The sequence below is a fragment of the Nannobrachium achirus genome, assembly GCF_963921795.1.
Source record: "Nannobrachium achirus genome assembly, chromosome: 5".
Lineage (NCBI taxonomy): Eukaryota > Metazoa > Chordata > Actinopteri > Myctophiformes > Myctophidae > Nannobrachium > Nannobrachium achirus.
In genome coordinates, this window is record NC_137814.1 from 25,133,611 (window position 1) to 25,158,787 (window position 25,177).

General features: G+C 41.7%; 2 protein-coding genes across 3 annotated transcripts; one reads left to right on the forward strand and one right to left on the reverse strand.

Annotated features, from left to right (window-relative positions):
- The first annotated feature begins 489 nt into the window (after window positions 1-489).
- On the forward strand, window positions 490-19,849 carry nectin4b (nectin cell adhesion molecule 4b). 2 transcript variants are annotated; one of them, XM_080726742.1, is made up of 12 exons: window positions 490-1,073; window positions 3,071-3,286; window positions 4,748-4,915; window positions 6,580-6,858; window positions 9,449-9,566; window positions 11,186-11,337; window positions 11,467-11,508; window positions 12,695-12,860; window positions 13,874-13,949; window positions 14,707-14,766; window positions 17,058-17,264; window positions 18,434-19,849. In XM_080726742.1, the coding sequence occupies exons 1-12, from the start codon at window positions 1,010-1,012 to the stop codon at window positions 18,728-18,730; spliced, it is 1,845 nt and encodes a 614-aa protein (XP_080582868.1). In that variant the 5' UTR covers window positions 490-1,009; the 3' UTR covers window positions 18,731-19,849. The 2 variants fall into 2 exon arrangements, with proteins under 2 accessions (XP_080582868.1, XP_080582869.1); XM_080726743.1 differs by lacking the exon at window positions 11,467-11,508.
- A 1,100-nt stretch (window positions 19,850-20,949) lies between these two features.
- Window positions 20,950-23,363, reverse strand: LOC308284941 (uncharacterized protein; the record flags this gene model as incomplete). Its single annotated transcript, XM_080725665.1, has 2 exons — window positions 22,986-23,363; window positions 20,950-22,097 (listed from the first exon to the last, which is right to left on the reverse strand). Exons 1-2 carry the CDS (start codon window positions 23,296-23,298, stop codon window positions 20,950-20,952), a joined length of 1,461 nt encoding a protein of 486 aa, XP_080581791.1. The 5' UTR covers window positions 23,299-23,363.
- Between the last annotated feature and the right edge of the window lie 1,814 nt (window positions 23,364-25,177).

Consider the following 25,177-nt stretch of genomic DNA (forward strand, 5'->3'; position numbering starts at 1 on the left):
CCAACACAATGAACTATAACTGCACTGAAACATCATTTCACTTTTCAGAAACCCCATCTGGTTGAAAAGCATCTTACTGGTAGGCCATAAACTTCTTGTGAAAAACATGACAAACAGGACAGTCAGATCACAACTATAGGCTATACATTTTTTTTTTAAACATGCATGATCTTTAGGCCTATAGTTTGCTCTTCATAGCCTTAATATTATCATACTTAGTACCTATGTTTGCATCTGCCTAAAATGTTTTACTTTTAAGGACATACATATTTAAATACAACTTCAGAGCCTTTGTTTGCTGGTGTGTACTGTAGCTAAAAGACTGATGGAAATGTGCTCATCTATAATAATAAAAGTGGAACAATATAGGAGCAGCCACCTGTCATAAAGTGATCTATTGTGTCAAAGTGGTGGGCGTGTCGTGTGTGTCCAACAAGAAAATGGGGCGGAGCTACAAAACCAGACAGGTGTATTGTAGTAACCTCTGCCGTGGCACGATCACACAACCACACAGCATGTGTTTGTAGTTTATGTGCTTGTATATAGGCCATATATTATATATTTTTTCCTTGTATTATCATTCCATGTATTTTATGTTTAGGCCTAAGTTGTCGCTCAGCAACAGTAGGCCTAGGCTACTACATTAATTTCCCTCCAGCTGAGCACAATGAACGAAGTTCACCGCAGTGCCGAGGACTTTGGATTGCACCGTGATTCTTTCCTGAAAAGAGGATAATACAATGCTGCAAAATCCGACAATTTTGTACATATATCACTATCAGGAGAAACTTTTTCATCCAAGAGGAACTTGAAGACATTATCGGGCTGTTGCAACACGGACACCTTTTTCTCTACCTGTAACTTTTTTTTTCTTTTTTTAACGTGGTGTCAGATAATTACTGGAAGCTGAACTTTCACCATCCATCACAATCACATCTTTGATGAAAACGGCATCAGATCAGTGAGAAAGGGGTTGATTTAAACCACCTTTGTTGACTGAGGACTGAAAATGAAATCAGCAGCCTGGGACGCCATCCACTGTGCACTTTGTTTGGTCCGAATCTTGGCAGTTGGTAAGATTTTTATTTTTACAACTGAACTGTATGAACATTAGGCCTACAGTAAAACTACTAACTAGACGTTTTGGATATTGTCTGTGGCCATTTAATGTAAATTAATTTGTTCACTGAGTTACTGAGGATTCATATCTCAAATGTAAATGCTTTAGCATTTCTTAAACATATTACAAACACGTTAATTTGTCTTCAGTTTGACGCATGCAAATCAATCAATCAAATGACTTGATCTAGCCTGTCATCATTCATCAGCTACTCTGTGTGTGTGTGTGTGTGTGTGTGTGTGTGTGTGTGTGTGTGTGTGTGTGTGTGTTGTGCGTGCGTGCGCGTGTGGTGAACACACACCATCCTAGAATGTGGCCCAGTGGCATTCTTACTTTTAGCAAGAAGTTCTAAGAAGAACATGAATCATTTGGCCCCTATGTGTATTGCACAAGATTCAGTTCCTGTTTTCTTTTGACATTTAATTCCTGTGTGCTTGTTTCTTTTTAATCCTTCATCCACGTCACAACCATTTATAGCCTATTAATGACCCGGTGCAGAGTGTCTGGAATTTAAATTAATTCATTGACATTAAGCTACTGTACTGGTCTAAAAGTAGCTGTCTTCAATGAACAGGAAAAGCTAGTAGAGCAACCTTGCATGTGACTCAAGTGATCTGTTTGTGTAGACTCTAGAGTTCAGTGAGTAAGTAGAATAATATGTAAAAGTATCTATACCACAAAGTAGAAATACTCTGTTACCAAGTCCTGTATTCAAAGTTTACTAGAGTAAAAGTTCAAAGGTAGTTTCATCAAAATATACTTAAAGTCCCCAAAAGTAAAAGTACTCATTATGCAGAATTTCCCATTTCACACATTGTCAAATGTATAAAAATCTTAAATGGCAGATCTACAAGACATGATGCGACACGTTGTGGTGAGCATCTACAAGCTCACCGTGAGCTTGTAGATCGACTTGTAGATCGACTTGTAGATCGACTTTTTTCAAATGGCCTTATATGGGTGTGAAGTGATTATAATGTAGGTTTGGATTAATAATATAAATCTACAAAGTAACTATTGACTTGAATTTAAGCTTTCAAGTGATAGAAGTGGAGTAAAAGTACAATATTTGCCTCTGGGATGTAGTGGAGTAGAAGTAAAAATATTGAAATTTGGAAATACTCCAGTAAAGTAAAAAATACCTCCTCAAAATGACTTGAGTAAATGTACTTAGTTACTTTACACCACTGGTAGAATTTTAGTGTTTGGTTCAGTCTTTCTCTTTCTCTCTCTCGGCCACCTCTCAAAATAGGTCACAACTCACAAAGATTGCTGTTCAGTGTTGACAAAAAAAATGGTTGTTTAGGCTATTTAGTAGTCGCGTCCTTGCCCACTGTGTGTTTAGGGTGAGCATGTGGGAGAATGCATTCACCATTCACGGATGGTGACCCCATCTCTGTTATAGTGTAAACATTAATGAAGTAATGAATCAGTAACTTAAGGGATGTGTGTTTTAAACCAGAATTCAATGGGCACATGTTTGCTGTCCACTGTTGTTTAGGAGTTCTCACAGCCTGCCGGCTCAACTCAATGACGTCATCCCCCTTTATCTCTCACACTTAATCACAGCCACCATAAGAACTGTACACAGGAATTTGTCTTTGTGACTTTGGTGTGTGAAGACAGTCAAGACACATTGACATGTGTGTGAGCACAATCAGTACATGCAGTACGGTATTGTCACGCAACAGGTTCTCACACACAGTGTTGAGGGACGTCTCTGTTGACACACAATGCAAAGTGCATTTCCCATGTCACTCTTAAGTATATACTGCACAGTCCTATCTCAAACTGTCTTCCTGGATCAGAAATCTTTAATCTCTGCCTTTGTCCATTAGCGCTCTGTCTCTCTTGTTCCCACGCAACATTGAATCGTATCTTCCTCCTGTCCCGTAGAGAAAAGGCAACCATAAATGAGGTTTGTATCTTGTATCTCTCTTTTTCCTGCAGTGGTGTGTGTGGTGCAGGCTGAGTTTGTTGAGCCCCCAGAGCCTGTCACGTCTCTGCGCACCGTAACGGAGAGCGAGACAAGGTTTCCCTGCCGCTACCGGCCAGACAGCCACGAGCAGGTGGTGGAGACAGTGGTGCAAGTCAGCTGGTACAAAGAGCTGCCAGATGGCACCAAGGAGCAGATCATCACTGCCCATTTCAGAGATGGACACACAGGTATGCAGGGTAACCAGAAGAGTGCATGGGCACCAGAGAGAGAAAAAAAGAAAAGAAAAATAAATATATATAGATAGATATATTATTGATATATTGATAGATTACAGTAGTCTGACAGGAAGAAAAGAGGGAATGACACGCAGCAACGGTTGACGGGATCTGGAGTCAAGGTGCCTATAATACCGCTACTCTAGTTGTCCGGGGCGTATTTAGGTACATTTTAAATGGTGGGCCAAATTGAAATGCTTATAATATTTTTTATGACATTTAAGGCCTAATATTTCTACAGTTGCTACACATTGCTATGGATAGCCAGTCATTTTCCGCACAAACAAGAAGTTTGAGAGTCAATTTAGGTCTGATAATGATGTACCATGCATCTTCAAATCATGTATACTTTACATTATTTCCGACCATTTTCCAAGTAATTATTTATTCATTTATTGTTTAGGTGCCCGATTGACCTGTATCCATACGCAGGACGTAGGAAGGGCCTCCTTCACAGTCCTCTATTTTGTAGAGATATTGACCAATAAAACTAAGCTAATGATTTTCTGAAATCGACCGTATAATGTTTTAAAAGAGAACTCTTTCCTCCTGGCTACTGTGAATGTGAGGAGGAGTTTTCATGGGCGGCGATTTGGGTTAAGTCTGAATCAATTATGAAGCCAAGCACGGTAGGCCTCAAGACAAATGGAAGGAGCAGGAAATAAACACCGGGGCCAGTTGTTCATGCAGCCAACAGCTCCTACAGATGTGGTTCACCCGACTTTAATCTTCCTCACAATGGCAGGCATATGGTGTAATTATCACTCAAAGACTTCTGTGGTCGCAGCATACATAGGATCGCCTTCCAACAACAATAGACCAGGTGTCTAAAGGGGGACAGTCTTCTCAGGCTGGTGCGATTTGGCGTACTGTCTTATTTGCTCTAGATTAGAATCACCAGATTAATGTTTCTGGGCATGTGGAATATGACTCTCTGATCATCACCGCTCTTTGTATGTGATCTAAAGCGTGATTTCTACTTTGTCTCAAGACGGAGCATAAATTGGACATAAGTGGTAGTCACATTGATTGCATTTTAAAGTGCAGATTTGAAATGTCTAGACAAACATATTTCAACAAGGGTCTGTGCAACTGTGTGTAGCAGGTTAGCAGTTCAAGTTTCAAGTTTATTTCAAGTTTCAAGTGGAGGTCAGTCTGGAGACTTATAGGCTCAGGAACTCCATACTGTATTTGGGCATGACAGTATTTGAAGGCTTGCCTGGAGCCATGTGGAACTCCATATTTGGGCAAATAGTGAATAGTGTCAGGTTGTTATAATTTAAACGTTCATCACTGACTGTACCGTGATGTATTGCAGTGATTATTATTTTTTCTTCTCTGTTTACATCTTTATTAAGAGTGTGTGTGTGTGTGTGTGTGCACCTGTGCGTGCTTTCTGTTATGCATGTCCAGAGTTTGGCCGTTACTCCAGGCGGGTGCGGTTCGAGAGCACCAGCCCCACAGTGAACTCGGCCCTGCTCATCCCCAGTACAGAAGAGTCAGACCATGGGACCTACACCTGTCACATCTCCACCTTCCCTTCAGGGAACTTCGAGAGACGCATCGTCCTCACCGTCTGGAGTAAGAGCCGATCTTCCTCACCTGCCTTCCTCTGTTCCTCCCACAGTCACTAGATGAGATCCCGTCAGAGCTGACATAATTAATGTGTAATGTGTAATGAGTAGACTTAAGCTAAAACTACTCTTTTTTTGTTGTTCAAGTGTAGTGTTTTTGAGATGCAGCATGTAGGCCTCGGTTGATTTCAAGGTCTCAGAACCCCACAAAATGTAAAAAATGGATAGGAGGATTTACTTCTTAACCACTTATAGCACTATATACTTAGTTGATCGGAGTCCCCCAGGGCTCTATACTAGGCCTTCATCTGTTTTTGCTCTACATTCATTAATATCTTTGTCCAAACTAGCCGATCTAGAAGCTTGCGATTCATCACGTGACACGCTGTGAGCTTGTAGAATAACACTCGGGATCAAAAGCACAATCCACTTCATCATGCAAAAGTGTACTGTAGACTCCATGTTAGCAAAATGTGTTCGTCAGGGGAGCACCCTCACCTTTATTTCTTTTATTTTTTATTGTGCGTACAGTATTTTGGGTTGAAAGCCTGATGCCACAAATACAGTCATTTGAATATTTAGTGATTGAAAAGGTGGAATAAATATGCATATAATAGAACACATTCTCATACTGAACCATGTAATGGTCCCCAAACTAAATGCTGACTCCAACAATCAGTTGGGCAGTCAATAATGTCACTCCTCTCTGAATACCAACAGTGAAGTACAGAGATTTTGATCATATTGATTAGCTAACAACATTTAGAGTGGAAGAGTTCACGTGATTCTATGAGTGAGTGGAAAATCCCTTTTTGAATAAATGACTACTAATTCATTCAATGTTTACAGACAACTAGACTTGTTACAGCATGCTCAAGATGCAAAAAACAACCCAACAGAAAAAGACAAAAGTCAGTCAGCTGCACTTCAAAGCACTGAATTCCATTACTCTCAACCGTAGAATGTTGAAGTTACATTCTGTAACATAATATGTCGTCTACTGCTATTTTGTTGTATGTGAGGGCTTTGTTGTCCTCATTTGGACCTTGTGTCTCAGCGTACTGTATATTGTGAAACGCTTGTTATCTCTTTGACCCAGTGAACCAGTTCCTGTGTGGAGAGCAGTGCAACAGTGAGACACAAGACAAGACGCTTTACGTTACGTTTTTTTGTGCCTTTTTCCTGCCTTATTGGATAGTATACAGTAGTCTAACAGGAAATGAGGGGAGAGAGCTGGGGGTACCCCAGCTCACAGATATGAAAAGCTAAATGCCTCATTCGCCTCTGAGTTCATTGGAGCGACATGCAACAGTTGTAGTCCGGGCATCCTGATGTATATGCCCCATAGCCGAAGGAGGCGTCTACCTTTCTATGTCTATGCACCAGCCGCCCGGGCCAGAAGTGCACTTTCCAAAGTGTCCTTGAGCAAGGCACTGCACTCTCCCGGTCGCTGTTTTAACCACTATCAAATTGTTTTCCCCAAAGCACCTTTCGCATAAAACAACGTAGATCAGATTTTTTTGCCATTCGTCGTACAACGAAGTACAGTATATAGAACTTAAGGGCCTCGAGGTTAAGTCAACCTGAGTTAGAGCATCATCTGAAAGCCTGTAAAAATGTCATCATCATGGCAACTAAACCCCCTTTATTTTTTTGTTCCTCCCAAACCAGCCTTACCCATCTCCTCTCTGGAACCCGTGGTGCTGACGGAGGGACAGCCCTTCGGTTTGGCCGCCTCGTGTCGTGCCGTGGGCCGCCCCGCTCCCCGTCTCTCCTGGGACACGGAGCTGCCGGGCCAGTTCCAGAACCGCAGCACGGAGGGCGGTGCCGTGTCCAGCCACTACTCCCTCCACCCGCTGCGCAGCATGAACGGCAAGCGTCTGGACTGCCTGGTGTGGCACCCGGGCCTGGCGCACCCCCACAGGCTGAGCAACCTGCTGGTGGTTCAGTGTGAGTGACCAGTGCAACTCATTCAAAAACCTTTTTCTGATGTACTTATTTTATTGTAATAATTAAGGAGAGATCGCACCAGTTTGATACAAGCAAAATGTTTATTTAGAAAAGGTGCAGATTAGACTCCATTAGCATTTAATGAGCATGGATTGTGGATTGGAGAGAGAACCCCCATTGGAGAGAGAACCCCCATGGAGTCTGGACGCTGTGGTGGCAGAGCAGATGAACCACCTTCTCTTCAAAAACAAAATATTCAAAAAAAAAAAAAAACACCTTCTCTTCAGTTCCAATGCTGAGGTGGAGCTGGATATGGAGGTGGGTTGCTGAGGAGCATGACAGGTTGAAGGCAGGGATGTTTGATAGAAAGGAGCCCAATCGCTGATTGTCTGGCTGCAGATTTGGTTGTAGAATTTGATTGGTTAGTAGTGCTCACGTTTATATTTGTGAATGAAAGGATTTCGACTGCATGGGAAAACGGAAGGGACTAAGAATATAAAAAAGCAGAGTGCCGCTTACACAAAATGAAACGTTTAGATCAGGGATGTCAAACATACGGCCCGCGGGCCGTATGATTGTTTTAAGAATTAACCTAACTAATGTCTGTACACTGCAGGCTAGGTTTCTCCCACCTGGCAGTGATTGAGTTGATTGATTGGAATGTTAAGTGACCAGCTCTCTCTCTCTCTTTGAAGATGACAGCATTGCTAGGAATAGGGTGGTTGGTCTGGCTATGAATAATACCTGAACATACCTACAATATTCGAACTGTACTCAAAGATTACACATATTAGACATGGAAATTAATGTTGTTAAAAAAATAACTTATTTAAAAAATATAATAATAATAAAAATGTAAAAGTTTTATTATTCCGATATTTTCTGAATATGCCATTATTGTTCATTACTTTTATTTTTTTTATTATAAAATACAATAAAAATAATTATTGTCCTGCATCAATAATATTTTTTTTAGCCATTTACAAATTATAGCGTACTGGAGACTATCAGGAAATGAATTATTCTATTATCAAATGGTTTATTCTTATTGGCACTTCTTAAAGGCGTAGTTCACCCCCAAAATGCCATGGAGCCAATGTAGACTCATTCCTAAAACAGAAATTTGATTACAATAAATGCATGCCTATTGATTCCAGATGGGGACCCAAATGCATTTGGGTCCCCATCCGGAATCAATGGGGGGAAGTGCACTATTTACTATTATCACATTTTTGTCTTAGTAATGCGACAAATAAAATAAAAATATATTATTGAACTCAATTCTCCATGGCGTGACTAATCAAAGAGAAAAAAAAGTCATTTTGGGGATGAACTACTCCATTAAACAAATAGCATCTCTCGTACCTAACTGCAACTGTAATACCAATAATGAAAGTAGCTATTTTACTTAATAATGAACACAATTTGTAAAATGATATACTGCTATACTGCTAGCTACAGCAGTGGCTGAGACGACAGGAAGAAAAACAGAGCGAACATGTGCGCGAGTGTGCATGCCATCCGATCCGCGACTGGTTCGGCCCTCATCAAGTCGCCTTTCATCCAATGCGGCCCTCACCCCAAAATGAGTTCGACACCCCTGGTTTAGATCTTCCTTATTGAATTTACGCTTAGAGCTACATTTGCTGTTTTTTTAATTTTATTGCATTGTGACATGCAGTGAGCTTGTGGATTGGCTATTTTTGGCAAAGAGATATGGAGTAGAGAGGGAAAAAGGAGGGGGGCAAATATAGAGCCCTGGGGGAACCTGGTTGACTAAGTACAGTATATAGTTAACAACTTGGTTGTTAACCTTGAGAGTGTAAAAATTGATCCAAATAAATGTACTGTGTTAGCTGCACACACACACACACACACACACACACACACACACACACACACACACACACACACACACACACACACAATAGGGCACCCGTGTGACATTTACTAGTTTTTACAGCATGACTCTGCAGGAGTCTAGCCGTCTATAGATTTCTTTTTATTGAAAATGTTTATGGTTTATTTTAATGGACAGCAAACCAAGGGCAGAGAGGGAGAAGAGACATGTGAGACCAGACTGGGAATCGGATTCAAACCTCTGGTCTTCGCGGCTCACAAGGAGTTCATTGTCTCTACACAAACTGGCAGAGCCCCCAGGCAACCCCTAAACTTTTACCTGATTTAATCCTCGCTAGGCCGGGAAAATGAGGGCTGGTAAATGTAATTATTCTTTCTCCCCTCCCCCAACAATTAACTGTTGGAGTGCCTTCAAGAAAGCACCTGCCATAAAGAAACACTGATGATGTCAGAGTCGTATGTTTTGGTAGCTGGGTTTTCCTACTGTACAACATACAGTATGTCATCACTGTTGGTCGTAAACCCAATGTTTAAAACCGTTATTCTTCAGGCAATGAGGAAAAAAAATACCTGTATTCCAATGGATGGATCCATTGTAGTTATTATTTAACCAATTAATTATGATTTAGTTTATTGGTTAATATTATACTTCTTCCAAAAGTTCAATTTCTAAGCTCACAACGTGTCAACAATAATATTGTGTATTGATCTCTGCATGTGTTTATTTCAGACCCTCCAGATGCCACTGTGAGAACGGGTAAATCAGACTGGTACGTGGGCCTGGAGAACGCAGAGCTGACCTGCGATGGAGGAGGACACCCCAAAGCTCAGAACATCACATGGACATGGTACTGCCATCGCCCTGTCTGCTCACCGTTTTAATTCACCGTCTGTCTAACCGCCTGTCTCTCAGGCAATTACACGTTAATTCAGTGCGCTGTAATACTAGCTGCGCTTCTAAATGGCTCTTTACAAGATGCTGGAATGCTTCTCAAAACACGCGTAAGCTGCCATTCGCTGCCACTCGCACTGACACACAGATTGCACGCCCGTGGACAACAAAAAGGAAGCGAGCGCAGGGCGCAAAAGGAGGGCGCCTCTCTATGCGTGGCTCAATTGAACATGGGATAAAAGCCCACGGTGTCACATTGCGCAATTTCTTTTACGTTTTACTTTTTTTTCTTTTCTTTTTAAGACGAGCCAGGGGAACCATTTTTCACACGAGGGAGGGACAGGGAAGAGCAGGAGACACATGCTAAGCACTTAATCACAGTGACTCGCGTTAAATATCAGTCTAATGCCCAGTAAAACACAGGGTCTGTGCTTTAATTAGAGATACTGTACCTGCCATTACAGTCAGGACTGAACGCACAATGAAGCATTCTGGAGGGCCAAGTGAGAAATATCTAGGCAATGGGACCACATGTACGCAGTAAAACCCTCCGTATTCATTTAATTCTGAGAGGATACGAACGTAACCAAATGGACGCGTAAGTGTTCATTTGGTTACGTTTCTACCCTCTTATGTTACAAATGGATACATTACCACAGAGGATGCAATTCTGTGACTATGATCATATTTTCTGATTGAACTTGCTGGAAGTTGCTCTCGATAGGAGCGTCATTAACTGCAAATGTTTGATTTGTGTGTCATTCATAAACGTTTAATTCGGTGGCGTTTTGGAGTTACAGAAACAGAATGTGAATGTTTAGCATTTTTTTTTCAATGAATGGTTCACCTTATCTGTCTCTATTCACTATCCGATACAATCTCTCCTGTTGGCTCCATTATAAAGGCCGGGTCGCTAGAAAAGCTAGGTGGGGTCGAGAATAGAAACTCGAGAGGCCCTCGGTTTGGGGAGGGGAGGGGAGGGGGGGGGGGGGGGGTGTAAGCAGTAAGCAGCACAAAGATGGCTGCCCGGGCACAGCGAAACCAAAGAACCCTCTCAGTGGATTTGGTCAGAAACCGGCTCTACCTATTAAAAAGGCCTGTGATGTCTTCAGCTGCACACAATGTAGACTGGAGAGGCCGGAGCTGCTTAAATCCCCACAATCCTAGTATTTTGTCTGTTCAGATCAATGGGCGCCGGGTTCGGGTGCATTCAAATTACTGGTTTCCCCTCTGCGGTGAACCTGAGCCATGTAGCATTAATTTAGCCAATTCATTTCCGCGATGCAAACCAGTTGTTTGGGTTTTTAATATGCTGGTCGTTTGTTTCGTACACAAGTTCACATCCCCGCACGCTGCATAATTCCTTTGGTGGAGTACCGGATACAAATTATTTTACCCTAGAATTATTTAAACTGGAACTGGTTTCAAAGTGTCAAAATCGCTCATGAGCAACACATCAAATAATGTTATTAGTCATAGCTAATGGCTATTTGTAGAGGCAGGGTGTGGGCGGTTTCAGTATCGTTATTATGACACATCCCCATCCTCATTAATGATGCTTTTGATAATCCACAGGAAGGGAGGCGCTCTACCAGAGGGTGTGACTGTGATTGGAGGAAAGCTTGTTTTTGGGCGGGCCCTCCACGTGAATGACACTGGGGTCTATCGATGTGTAGCCGTCAACAATGTGGGAGCGGGATCAGCAGAATACATCCTCACGGTAGCAGGTAAGAGGGCAAGGAGCTAATTATTAGCAGGATGTTGGCTCTTGAATGCCTTTTTAATGCTGCTGGTGTCCAGATGTTTACTGGATGAAAACCTGGATGCATTCCTGCCATGTTTTGTTCTTATTTTAGAAAGAAGCGAAGAGAGAGAGGGTTCATGGACTCAAGGAGAGAGTTGAGTTTCCAAATGACAAAAAGCATGCTGGTTAATTCTACTGTAATTTGGGTTAGCTGTGTGATTTCTGCTGCCCCCTTGTGGTGGTGCACATGGGTGTTATCCTAATCATCAAAAGGCCTGCATGGGTGTAGTTGGCAACTTGTCAGTTGTCACATGCATGCATGTACTGTATGTGTTTGAACGTGACATGAGTTTGAGAGACTTTTATTGTTGTGTGTGTGGGGTGAGTGCATGTGTAAAGCCTGAGTTATACTTTGATGATTCGCAACACAACAAGTTACAATTGCAACCACTTAAGATACGGCCAGACAGTCAGCGGATAGAGTCATAACCCCCATCCATTCCTATGATAAGGGAAAAAGGCGTTATGGCGATGATCGAAGCGGCATTGAGCCGCTGCGTGTTTGAATACAGGTTCAGCACTGCTCAACTTTCACCCGGTAGTGAAATTCACTAAACAATGGGACAGACCTAAACGCCGGAAGAACAGCACTTTGTTGACACTCCCATTAGCCGCTCAAGGGTCAAAGTTCAAAGGTACGACAGGAAATGCCGCTATAGGCAGCGTCATTCCAGTCGTAACGAGGCTAATGTGTGCCCTTTCAACGGAATCTCTAAACTGCACCGACCTGCAACAGGTCAATTCAGGCGGCTGCAGCTGGTTTCAAGTTGCAACTCGTTGCGTTACGAATCATTGGTGTGCAATCTGTGGATTGATGTGCATTGGTGCACTGGTTTATCCTCTCATTTCTCCTCTTGTGTAGGGCTGTCACGATATGACATTTTACATGACGATTAATTGTCACTCAAATAATTGGTGATTAACGATTTAATTGTGTATTTGTCCCTGATAATTACATTTCTGTTTGGCTTTTAGGCTTTGAAGTTGCATATGGTAGATATGACACATAACCTAAATATACAAATACATAACTGACATATTTGACAACTTACTACTTAAAAAATAACATTGATAGTGGAAATAGCCGATCTACAAGCTTACAACGCGTCGCGATGCGACACATTGTGAGCTTGTAGATCTGCTATTTCCACTATTTCTGACATTTTTCAACATTCACGATTATGACGATTATGACAAAATAATTGCGATAATGTCAAATAATCATGATTAGACGATTATGTAATAATTGTGACAGCCCTCCTCTTGTGCCACATCCACAGAGCGATCTCGCAGTGAAGAGGAGACGCGCTTTGACAACTTGCTGCTGATCGTCATTGGTTCATCTGCCGGAGCCTTGGTCTTGGTCATGATACTCGTCATCCTATTGGTCAATCGCTACCATAGAAGCAGGAACAAGAAACTAGAGATGGAGCTCAGTGAGAGAACGTGAGTTCAAAAATGCCACAAAGTGAAAGGGCTGGGTTTTGTTTACTTTTGTTTTCAGTTGTGAATTGATGACGCGGGCAGGCCAAACAACGAACAGTGATTAAGATCAAAGGAATTATTCACATTATGGGCTGAGCTCTGGTTCTTAAGATGCTCAGAGGAAAAAAACACAAAGTCCTATTTTTGGAGTCGTCCTGTGACATATTGTACTGACACTAAACTGCAACTGCTCCCCGGGTGTGGTTCAATTGTTGCTCCTAATAGCTAAGATGGTTAAATAGAGGATGAATTCCTAGTGTGTGTGTGTAAAATGTACTTGGAAAATACCCCATCAACAACTAAAGGGGACACATTTACTATATTATTACAAGATATTAGATAAAGATGTGGCATGCCTGGGTTACATTCTAGGTTCGATCCTGGGCACCGCCAACTCAGCGTATGAGTAGCATGGCCTGGGTAACTAAAGTCATGCAGTACTCCTGGGAGCTGATGGTGCAGTAGGGGTTTGGCTCCACCTCAGCAATCCAACTCCCAGGGGTCTAGTTCATTGGAAAGGGGATAGAGACAATAAGCCACTCCGACCTACTTACTTACTTCCAGAGTTGATACAGGCCAGACATTTTGCCTACAGAAAATGCCATGATTTGAACTCTTGATTTTTGAAACACACCTCCTCTTTTTCTGTCAACTGGATATTGTGGTACTGCTGCTGATGACGGCAGCAGCATTTTGACGAGCCCAAAATAGGTACGCCAGGGTTAAAGGGTTTAAAATGTATAACCCACCCCCTCCCCCCAATTAACATAATTACACAATCTGCTGCCATTGTCAGTTAGACACTGTAGCATTGTTGATGAGCTCAAGTGTGATTACATCTCTGTAAACAGCTATTTCAAACCGTTTTTGGGTCTAAATGTGGCTCTTCTCTCTGAAATGAATTGGCAGACACAGCACTATTTGCTTTCGTAAATCCTCAAAATGTGTTGTCTTCTCATTTTCTTTTCTGCCAGGGAGGAAATTAACACCCTCTCCAGACAAGCATCCTCCAGGAGACTCAACTCTGTTAGCACAGACCCCAGAGTGCAGGTACAGGCAGAGAGAGCATGGCTGTGCACTGCGTACTGTGTGTTATGTAGACTAGAGAAGCCCATCTGACAGACCCGCCCTAGTCACAGTGGAGCCAGGGCCATGGGGCTACTTTGTGAGGGGTGTGTGGGTGGAGGGAGGCAGGGGTGGAAAGTAACTCATTACATTTACTCAAGTGCTGCACTTTAGAACAATTGTGAGGTACTTTTACTATTAACTTTACTATTTATTTCCCGATCATTTATACTTATACTATACTTTACTGTATACTCTTTTATACTGCCTGTACTTTTTACTATTATTTTACGTGTTTGATTATAACTTAAGTTACTGGTTACTTTGTACATTAATACAATACATTAATACGTAACCTCTTAAGCCCCATTTTATACTAAAGTAATTTGGAAAATGGCTGATCTACAAGCTCGCGATGCAATGTATTGTGAGCTTGAAGATCAACTATTTTCTAAAAAGTTGAAAACTGTTTGTACTTAAGTATATTTTGATGCCAAATGAATACAGGCCTTTTACTTAACATAACAGGGTACTTTTATATTTAGCGAAATCCAAAAGAAATCCAGAATACTTCTACCACCACTGGGTCTAATCGTACTTTGTGAGAGGTGGAGGGGGCAGTAGTGATTAGCGGCTTGTGAATCTTCAAACATGCCCACCGCAGAGTGAACACATGAGTGTGTATGAAAGCTGTGTTTACTCTTAATGTTTAAATTGTATTGACATTGTGGTTCCTTCTCAGGGAGAAGACTATGCCCTGCTCAGGGTCGACAGCAGAATGAAGAACAGCCATCTATCTCTGGTAAGAGCTGTCACCAATCCTCATCTGGAAATACTTTATAAATGCCACCATGATGACAACTATAATTATAATCAATGAATATTTACTATGGGTGGGGTCAGGCCGGTGTGTGTTAGGTATGTCGTATGTGTGTGTGTGTGTGTGTGTGTGTGTGTGTGTGTGTGTGTGTGTGTGTGTGTGTGTGTGTGTGTGTGTGGGGGTGGGGGTGGGGGTGGGGGGGGTAATTTCCCTATAGCTTGCATACTCCACCAGTAACTAAGTAACTATTACGGCTTGATTGCTCTGCGTTTGAAAAGCAAATGATCAAGAAAGACAACATTCCAGTTCTTCAATAGTTTTAATTGTTATACTTGATGGCATGGCTGTGCAGGGACGTACAGAGAATGTTAAGAGGCATGACATTCAGAGAATGTTAAGACATTTCTAAAAGGGCACTTTTGGTGAAATGGCTATAATAACCGATCTCCAAGCTCTGCTCTGTGTCGCAATTGGGGGCTATTTTCTGTGCGGGACACTGCTCTCAACTAAGTATAGTCAAGCCAATACTGCAGCTGCGGGGTACGGCATGGATTTCTACACGGGGCAATTCTTTCAACATAAAATGCTGTGTTCAAGTTCAGGAGAGTTGGGGGGGGGGGGGGGAGGCTTGAATGCTGCTCTTGAATGCTGCACTTGGTACGGCATGGAAAGGGGCATTTGCATTTTTTCACCATAGTAAAAGCTGCAATCCTTTGATGGGAAGAAGGCATCTTTTTACAGATGGGTAAAAGTAGGTTCGTGCACACACTCGCGGCCATTCATGCACACGCACATGTAGGTGTTGCATACAGGCAACGAACGACTGATTGACAAACATCACACTAGCTTGAATTCAGACATGCAATGCATTTGTTCATGTTTTCTGATTGGTTAGGTGAGCATGTTAACATGAAAAGAACATGATAAACGTATGCAAACACTAAAAACAACTATTAGTGTTGTAATTCTGGATAAAACTGGGACAATTTGGAAGTGAATGCAGTGTAAACCGGGACATTGGTGTTTTCGAGATATTCCTTACTGGAAGAAGACGGTAGGACATTTAGAAACAATCCCGGTCAAACAAAAGTGTTGGTAATGATGAATAAATCAGTCCTAAGAATTGTGTCAGATTAACCTGTCACACTATTACAGGCGTGATGTTCATGAGAGACATGTGCTAGCCATGTCCTAAAACCTCTTCACACCCACGTCTCAAAAGGCTGAGGAAGGCCTATACTGTTCTCCTTCTGCTGCTGTGCGTTATTAAAAGTGTTGCACACTAAATTGCAAATGCTGACAACTTCATTCGCTTTTTCTTTTTTTTTGCCTTTGAGGTTGCGCACCCATCATACTCTGAAGACTTGAGTTGAGCACACCAGTTCCCTTTTGTCACTTGCTCAAACCAGACTTCTCAGGAGGGGAAAACAAAACTGTCTTTTTGTATATAATTAGAGCAACTGTGGTTCAGCAAGAGGGAGATGAATCATGTAGGCATAGACATTTAGAAAAGGGCTCTTTCTCCTATAAAAGCAATCGGGCAGGTGCTCAGTCGCTGGTTGGCTCCTATGTGTGGGTGACTGCAAGTGCACGCTTGAGATAAGTCATTTAGCGTTTTATTATCATAAACTGTGGAGTGATTGCTGCTCTGTTAATGTTTTCAGAACATCCCTCTCCCACCTTTTCACCACACAGCCATCGCACTCATGCCCCACATTTTTACCTACTGTCTTTGTTTGTGGTGTTTTCTAATGTTTCTTTAATTTTCTGTTAATTGATTATTGTCAATTACATTATTGTGCTGTTCTATCATGATGTAAAGCACTTTGGTCAACCCTGGCTGTTTTTTTTAATGTGCTTTATAAATAAACTTGACTTGCAACTAGGCTTGTCACGATACTGGATTTCTAACTATTTTGAAAAATTTCGATACTCGATACCATTTTCGATACCACGCAACCATGGCGATTTTAGTGCAAAAAATATTATTTTTATTTAAAGAAAAATACAGAACTTCTTGGGGTAGATGGTAGTGCACGTTTTAAAGGCCTGCCTTTGATGTTTTCACATTCTAAATACAAATAGGCCTTTAAAATAACTAGGAATAAGCCAAAGTAGGAGGTAAAACGAGAGAGGTAAAAACAGAGTATCGATATTATCGATACTATGGAAAAGTCATATTGAAAATCGATACTATATTCAAAATCGATACTTTTCGATAAATCGATATTTTTGACAACACTACTTGCAACCACACTGTGCCCTGCCTCCAGGATCGTCCCATCTACAAGGACAGCCAGTCCACCCTGTGCGGGAAGTGGGGGGGTCCGGGCGGAGTGGAAGTGGACGAGCTGGGCCGACCGGTGGTCTGGCACGACAGCGGCAGGGAGAGCGTCAGAGGAGAGAGGGAGATGGACGGAGAGCGGGAGGAGCGCAGGAGGAGGGTGGAGTCATACCTGCAGAGCAGCAACATGTCACTGGTATTTTGGTCAACTTTTCAATAGGGCTGTCACAATTATTACATAATCGTCTAATCGTGATTTTTTGACATAACCGTGATTATTTTTCATAATTGTCATAATCGTTTCCATGTTGAAAAATTTTCATATATTTAAAAAAATAAGTCAAAAATAGTGGAAATAGCAGATCTACGCTTGTAGATCGGCTATTTCCACTATCAATGTTCTTTTTTATGTATAAAGTTGTCAAATATGTAAGTAATTTCTTTGTCTATTTAGGTTATGTGTCATATCTACCATGTGCAACTCAAAAGCTTAAAGCCAAACAGAAATGTAATTGTCAACAACAAAAACACAATTAAATCGTTAATCGCCAATTATTTGAGTGACAAATAATCGTCATGTAAAATGTCATAATCGTGACAGCCCTACTTTTCAACTAGTTCAGTCGCATCCTATACCGCCATGTTCTTGACTCATCAATCATCATCATTGGATCTCTAAATGGCGTCCTGTGCCACTGAAATAGGACATGTGACTTATCTCAAAAGTACATAGATTTATAAATGAAATAATACTATATATACAGTATATTCTGGAGGTATTATTCATTTAAATGACTAAGGCAACTACTTGCTCCAAATGAATCCATCCACCCACCCATTTCGGCCACCTGCCAAACTGGGTGGGAGGGTGCTGTCTAAAGCACTGGTTCCCAAACAGTGGGTCGGGACCCATTTGTGGTTTACGGACACATTTCTATGGGTCCCTTCATGTTTTTGTTTCCTTCAAAAAACATTCCAAAAAGCTACATTCATTTCATGAATAAATAAATGAAAAATCTAAGAAATTCCATACATTTGAAAAGAAGTAGTGAAAATAGGCGCGAAGCGACGTGTTGTGAGCTTGTAGATCTGCTGTTTTCACTATAGTTTGGGGTCCCGGACAAACGTCTCTTTTGGGTCATGAGCTAAAAGGTTTATACCTTCTATATATACACACACACACACACACACACACACAGTACTGTACCCCCCACCCCCAGCTTTTCCATATATATACCCCCCACCCCCCAGTTTTTCTCCCTATTTCTTTTGTCATTCTGCCGATTTCCAATATTTTTCACCCCAGTTCCAAAGGCTTTTGTAGTAAGTCAAAGAATCACATTTATTTTCCTCTCCATCCTCCAGGATTCCGGTCTGCCTTCATCCTTGATTCCTCCTAAAATCCAGCAGGAGGATGGCCTCGGCCCCAGAGATCAGGAACTAACCGTCCTCAGTGATGGAGGGACGCCAGGGGACCTGGAGTGGGGTCGTGGTCAAACGGTCATAGAGCGGGATGAAGACGACGACGACGGAGACGACCACAGTAGCACCTACCAGATCTCTGAGGCTTTGACCAATCATTTCTACTACAGCAATGGTGTCCTCAGGCCCAAACCACACCCCAACGCCATTCTGCTGCACCCCAGGGGACAGGTGATCTAGAGGCGCTACTAGCCTCTTACTGTGACCCATCAATTCTTGTTATAACAAGGCAGAGAGCTGGTACTTAACTCCTTGGGTGAAGCAAGGACAGTTCACTTCAGTAACTGTAGTTATGGAAATTTGCGATTCTTGTTCTGTATGGAATTATTATATTTGGCCTGTGAAGTGGGAAATGAATACTTTTTTTTACATACTGACTTGGATCAATTGACACATTATTTTCAGTTTACCAGCCACTACATTTGTTTGTGGTTTGTATATTTTTCTATGAGCCCTTTTGGCAGTTGCCTTTGTTTTTTCTATTAGTGGTGAGTTAATGGCACCCATCCTGTTCATACACAGACCAGGTTATACATTTAAGTGAATGCCCTAATGATGACTTCTGTCCTTGCCACCAAAGTCTCATTTACCTCAAATATCCACAAAACATCACAAGGCCCACAAACAAAGCCTGGTGTAACTTGTGATTGTTGAAACCCTGCACACACCTGACTGCTTGAATACATCTTTGGATAGCAGGATGTGGATGTGAGCCCGAAAGAGAGGAGATTAATATTCCCCAACTGTTTTCCTACTGCCGAACGTTCAAAGGATCTTTTTCATTGGTGGAGGATCTAAATAATTTGTTCCCCATTTGTCGCTGTTTATTTGCACATAATGGTGAAATGTGTCCGCTGCGTTTAACCCATCGTATCTGCAGCAGTGAGGGTTAAGTGCCTTGCTCAGGGACACTTCCGACACACGGACCGGGGCGCGAAGTGGGGAACTTCGCTTCCCTTCCGGCTATGGCCGCCCCTGCACTTGCACGTGGTTGAACCATCAATTGTTGATTTGATGGATCGTATATGAACTTGTTTCTGTGACCAATGTTACATGTTTCTTTCTGCAGTCGTTTTATGAATGTTCTGTTATGACCAACACTGTTCCTCAGCTAAGAAGACATTGGACGAGGCACCTCAGAAAACAAACTGTATGGTTAAACCACTGTCTACTGTGGTTTCCATGCCATTTTTGCCACCATTGTCTTAATTGTAAATTGTTATTTTCAAGGTTTTTCTACTGCATTGAAACGACAAACATGTTTGGTAATATGTTTTGTTTGTAAACATATATATAGTTATATACAATATACATTGACAAAAGTACCAGTCATTGTTTAGTTTTTTTCTTTATAACATTTAAGTATCACCTTTTGACAGAAGATGGTAACGTAAATCAATGTTAATGACGAATATCAGTTGACCCAGCAACCTTTTAGTGTAACTAGTTAACTTCTTAGTTGTTAATGGGACTTGCGAGTTGAGAAAAAAAAGTACCAGTCCAGCCCCATGGACAGAAAATGATAGCGACAATTCACAGGCTACTGATGAACAACAGCAATAGAGGTCAGTGCAGTTAAGAGTTGTAAATAAAGGCTACTTTGTCTCACGCCTAGTTCAAGTTCACATAGTATCAAAACAGATTAACAGTATATGGTATATCAGACTGAGGTTATTGATATTGGTTAGATCTCCCGACGGTTCTTTTTTCAATATACAGGTCCGTCAACGATCCTGGGATTGGCAGAATAGCCAGAGGCAAGTCTGTATTTCTAATAATGACACCAGTCAAGGTCCTTACAGAAAACCCCAGATTTTCAACATACAGTATAACATAAGGTATGAAAGACTTTCCAAAATGAAGCCCTACACACGTCAGTGTGCCAGCACATGCACAAGTTCATTCCACTTGGAAATACAGCACATCTCAACATTTAACCCATTTAGGCCTACAATTATTGAATGCTTAACTATTGAAAAATAGCAGATATACAAGCTCACAGCGCGGCCGAGTGCCACGCTGCGAGCTTGTAGATCTGCTATTTTTGAAAAATCGTGAAAATGTGTGCACATTTTTCTATATATATTTTTCAAAGCAGACTTTTGTAACTCAAATCTCTGCTTCTGGGAGGTCCCTGGAACAACATATTTTGAGATGGGGGTCTGCGGCCGAATAAATGTAATTTTGGGGGTCCTTGACATGAAAAAGTTTGAGAACAGCTGATTTAGAGGAAGGATTTAGAAGTCGGGTCAAAGACTTGCACACATTTCATGATTTTTCAAAAATAGCAGATCTACAAGCTCGGTGCCGCGCTGTGAGCTTGTATATCTGCTATTTTTCAATAGTTAAAGCATAAAATAATGGTGGTTCAAATCTAACGCGACTCAGGTGCGTTCCAGTTATTTGAGAGTTAAAGCAGGGGTCACTGCTTCATCTCTCTCTCGAATAAGGGGTCCTTGGCCTGAAAACGTTGACCCCTGATTTAAAGTGAAAGGTTGAGGCGCGGCCTCCTTGTGGGGAGTCGCTCTCCATTCCGACATGTCGCCACTCCGAAATTGACTTCTTATTGTCGGAGTGGCGACACTTCCATAGGGGTTAGGTTTAGGGTAAGGGTTAGAGATAGGGTTAGTGTCTTTGTGAGTTCGCTGGTGTGTGCGCAGGTTGCTCCTCTGAGAAAAGCACTTCCCGCAAGTGTTGCACAAGTAAGGCTTCTCTCCGGTATGGCTGCGCTGGTGGATCTCCAGGTGGCTCACGCGATCAAAGCTCTTGCCGCAGAACGGGCAAATGTACCATCTCTCCCTGACACGGGGAGAGCCCTTCAGCGTTTTCAGTGTCATGTTGTCCCTGTTTATGTGAAAGGGGAAGGGGGTACTGTTGGCGTGTAGCGGCGATATGCCGTCGCCTGGGATGCGTCTCTCTGACGGGTACCTGATAGTTACTCTGGTTTGCGAGTGAGCCATCTGCTCCATGGGCTGCCCTTGCCCCGGCTGTGCCTGTCCCGAAGTCACCCTCCGTTCACACTCAGCGTTTTGTGCAGCCCCGTCGTCCCCCATCAGTGTGTCGATATACTCCATTTGTGATGGATTGCCTTCAAAATGGTCCAGTGCATTTTGAATGAACTGGATTTCCTTGTCCAGGTTTTGTGAATACGGCGGCTCGGGTCCATAGAAGCAATCGGAGTCCTCGCTCTCGTCGCTGTCTCCCACGGAAACCGACGTCCAGTGGCGGTTGTCTCGTTCCCCTGCGCCGCTGGAGGACTGTCGGTTCAACTCTGCCACCCGTTGGTCCGGTCCGTCCTCAGTGTTGTGTGGTTGGGGTTCTTCCAGCTGTTCGACAATCTGGACGTCATCCTCTTCCTTCTCCTCTTCTTTCAGTTTTACTATGAACTCATGAGCATCGCTGTCCTCCTCACTGTGTTCACGTCTGAACTGCTTGTGCACTGCACACTTCTGTGCTGTAAGCAGGGAAGGACTTCCATCCACTGGAGCGGCCTTCTCTCTGGCACTCTGCTCGGATGATTTGGTTTGGACACATTCCATTAAAGACCCTGTGAAGACAGCAGGTTCATGTCAACACTCAACACAGTATGATGCAAGCAAAACAGGAGCGCATCTCAGGTTCCCCAGGTTCTATGTTCCCCGCTTATCTAAGGTAAGTGGGGAACATGGAACACGGAGAACATACATACATAAATATACAGTACATACATAACTATGCATATGCCATATTTGCGTAGAACTCGATGGGAAAAGAGGGTTAAGAGTTTTGTGAACGTGATCATAATAATGCTGTTAATTATTAACTAAGTATATAAGTATGAAATGAATATGCTTGATTGAATACTTTATTAGCAGTTCACATAAGAAAAGCACATGGCAGTACAGTTCAGATACATGGTCTACTCATAGGATTTAAACCCAAGAAAGCACCATGGCGTGTTTACATTGGGGTATTTTTTCATAGAGAGCTATTAGATCGCATTAGAATACTAGTTTGCAAACTATTACAGTTTCCTTTAGTTTAGAGCAGGGGTCTTCAACGTTTTCAGGCCAAGGACCCCTTAGTTGAGAGAGAGATGAAGCAGGGACCCCCACAACATTGTCGAAGATTCCATATCGTTTCATTGTTTGCCAGCACAATCATTAGGGTATTTTGGATTCATGTGTTTTCAGATATTAAACCACATGAACTGTCAATACTTTTCCCCTCTACAACAAACCTCTTTGCCGAAAATATCCGATCTACAAGCTCACAAGAGGCGTTGTGAGCTCGTAGATCTGCTATTTTTGGCTAAAGTTCTTTGGTTAAGAATAAAAGGGAGATTTTCTTTTTTTCTTTCTATCACACAAAGATTTGGAGGACCCCCTGTAGTAACTGAGGAGTCGCGGACCCCCTGTTGAAGACCCTTGGTTTAAAGGAGCATAGTAAACCGTACCAGGTGTGGGGGGCAGTAGCTTATTTGGTTGATCTGGTGGTCTTGTTGAAAATGTGGACGAGGAGAGACTTGGTTGTTCTTTGGACACGGCGGCGGCGGCGCTCTGCTGCCGCTCGTGTTCCATGGACTTCAGTTTACGTTTCAACGCTTCGATCTCGCTTTCTTTCCGTTTCACCTCCAGCGTGACGACGGTAACCTCCTGGTCCCACAGCTTGGTGATCTCCACCACCGCCGCCTTCACCACCACGTCCATGATGGACGTTAACTTGCTCTGGAAAGCCACACAGTCCGCCATGTTCTCCTTGACGAGCATCTTCCACCGTCTCTGTGAAAAAGAAAGTTTCCCCAAGCCGACACGGGTTTAAACCCACATTCTACTCTACGAAGATGAACCTGAGAGCGTTTTACTGATGCATTATTTAAGACATTCCTGCTAAGGTTTCCGTGTAAACAACACAAACAGGAAACTGTACGGAGTCAGGTGATGCAGACTACGGCGCTCGTCGAGGGACAAAATTGTTACTCAACTCGTGTTATTGATGACAATGCACGTTGTTTTCAATTCGGTTTAATTTATTGATTACAGTAATTAGGCATGGTTCCATCGCCGTAAGAATAAATAGACACTTTACTCTTCTCACATGGCACATTTATAATTCTTATAATGATGATTCATCTTATACAAACGTTGTACGGCTGTCAGGTCACAACAGCACCATCTACAGGAGTAATTGTTAGCAACAACCTCATTCATGGCCATAAAATATTACCGAAGACTGTGTACACAGTAACCAAGTCCATACCACAACAAAAAAATAAATTAAAAACTTAAAACACGATTAAAAATAATAATGGTTGTTTGTATTCAATTAGTTAAACTTCTATGATTGTGTTGTGTATTTCACTTTCAAGAACACTTTTGGTCATTTTATTGTCTAATCAGGCTTTTATGAACACCCTGAACAGTTTTTAATTTGCTTGATTCAATATTTAGATATTTGATGTAAATGTTATCAGGACAGGCCAACACAGCGATTGTAACTTCAAACTCCATTTTAACCATGATAGATTAATTAAAAACACCCATTATTTTTTTCTGGTGACTCATAATACCCTCCTAATACGTTAGCAGTCCGTGTTTTTTGATAACTTTTTTCATTTATTTTTAATAATTCTTTATTGTATTTAATTGTTTCCATTTTCCCAAAGAATTATTACAAATATTAATGTAAAAAGGTGTGTATGGGTGGCATTTACATCAAATATCTAAATATTCAGGATTTTCATAAAAGCCTGATTAGACGATAAAATGACCAAATGTTTTTTTTTTTTTTTTTCTTTTTTTTTTTAAAGTGAAATATCCCTTTAACAAGAGTAGCACATGTGTATATGTGGTCAAAGTGGCACAAGAAGCAATGCATACACTGCTGACTGGGTGCGTGTTGACATACACAGATTACACGCCACACGTTTGGTTGATGCAAACACTCACCAGTCCATGTACACATTTGCCGTTTTCTCCCATTGACCGTAACAGTGTATCTTGCATAGCCAGATGATCAGAAATCTTTTTGTTCATAAGTCTGGACAGAGAAAATCTAAATCCCAATGTAGAGGATAGAACACCCAGTGCTTTGAAACAGCCCAATAGACTTTGCATTTTTGGAGTTATTTTACATTTCCGAATTGTTTCCACCCATTTTATCTACTTCTGCACAATATATTGTTTCAGCATCAACATAAAAAAAATGTGTAACATTAACTCTTATAGTAACCCTACCCTGCAAAGTTGGGCCAGGCATGTTGTACTACTTTTATTCTTGAATTTAAAAAATAAATACAAATAAATTAAGCTTCACATTAATATGATTAATCTGTATGAAACCCAGTACAGTCCATCTGATAACATGAAATGAAATGACGAAAGGTAACATGTCTTGCACCTTTACACACATTCTGCATTCGGAGGTGTCACATATTGTAGAGCACCGTTTCCCAAACAGACACATTTATATGGGTCACAAGTAAAATATCCCTTTATTTTTTGTTTTCTACATTTAGTTTTGTAATAATTTATTTCAAAACGTAAAAAAAAAGAAATCCTGAATTAAAAATAGATTCAATGATTTTTCAAAAGAATTTCATGAATAAATACACATTTTAAAATCGTTTTAGCCGATACATTGAATTTC

Bases quoted from the DNA above. Each gene is read 5' to 3' on its own strand.
- nectin4b (XM_080726742.1), top strand. From the start codon at position 1,010: ATGAAATCAGCAGCCTGGGACGCCATCCACTGTGCACTTTGTTTGGTC. The intron at 9,567-11,185 runs GTACTGCCATCG...GATAATCCACAG, and splicing joins CAGAACATCACATGGACATG to GAAGGGAGGCGCTCTACCAG. The intron at 17,265-18,433 runs GTATTTTGGTCA...TCCATCCTCCAG, and splicing joins AGAGCAGCAACATGTCACTG to GATTCCGGTCTGCCTTCATC.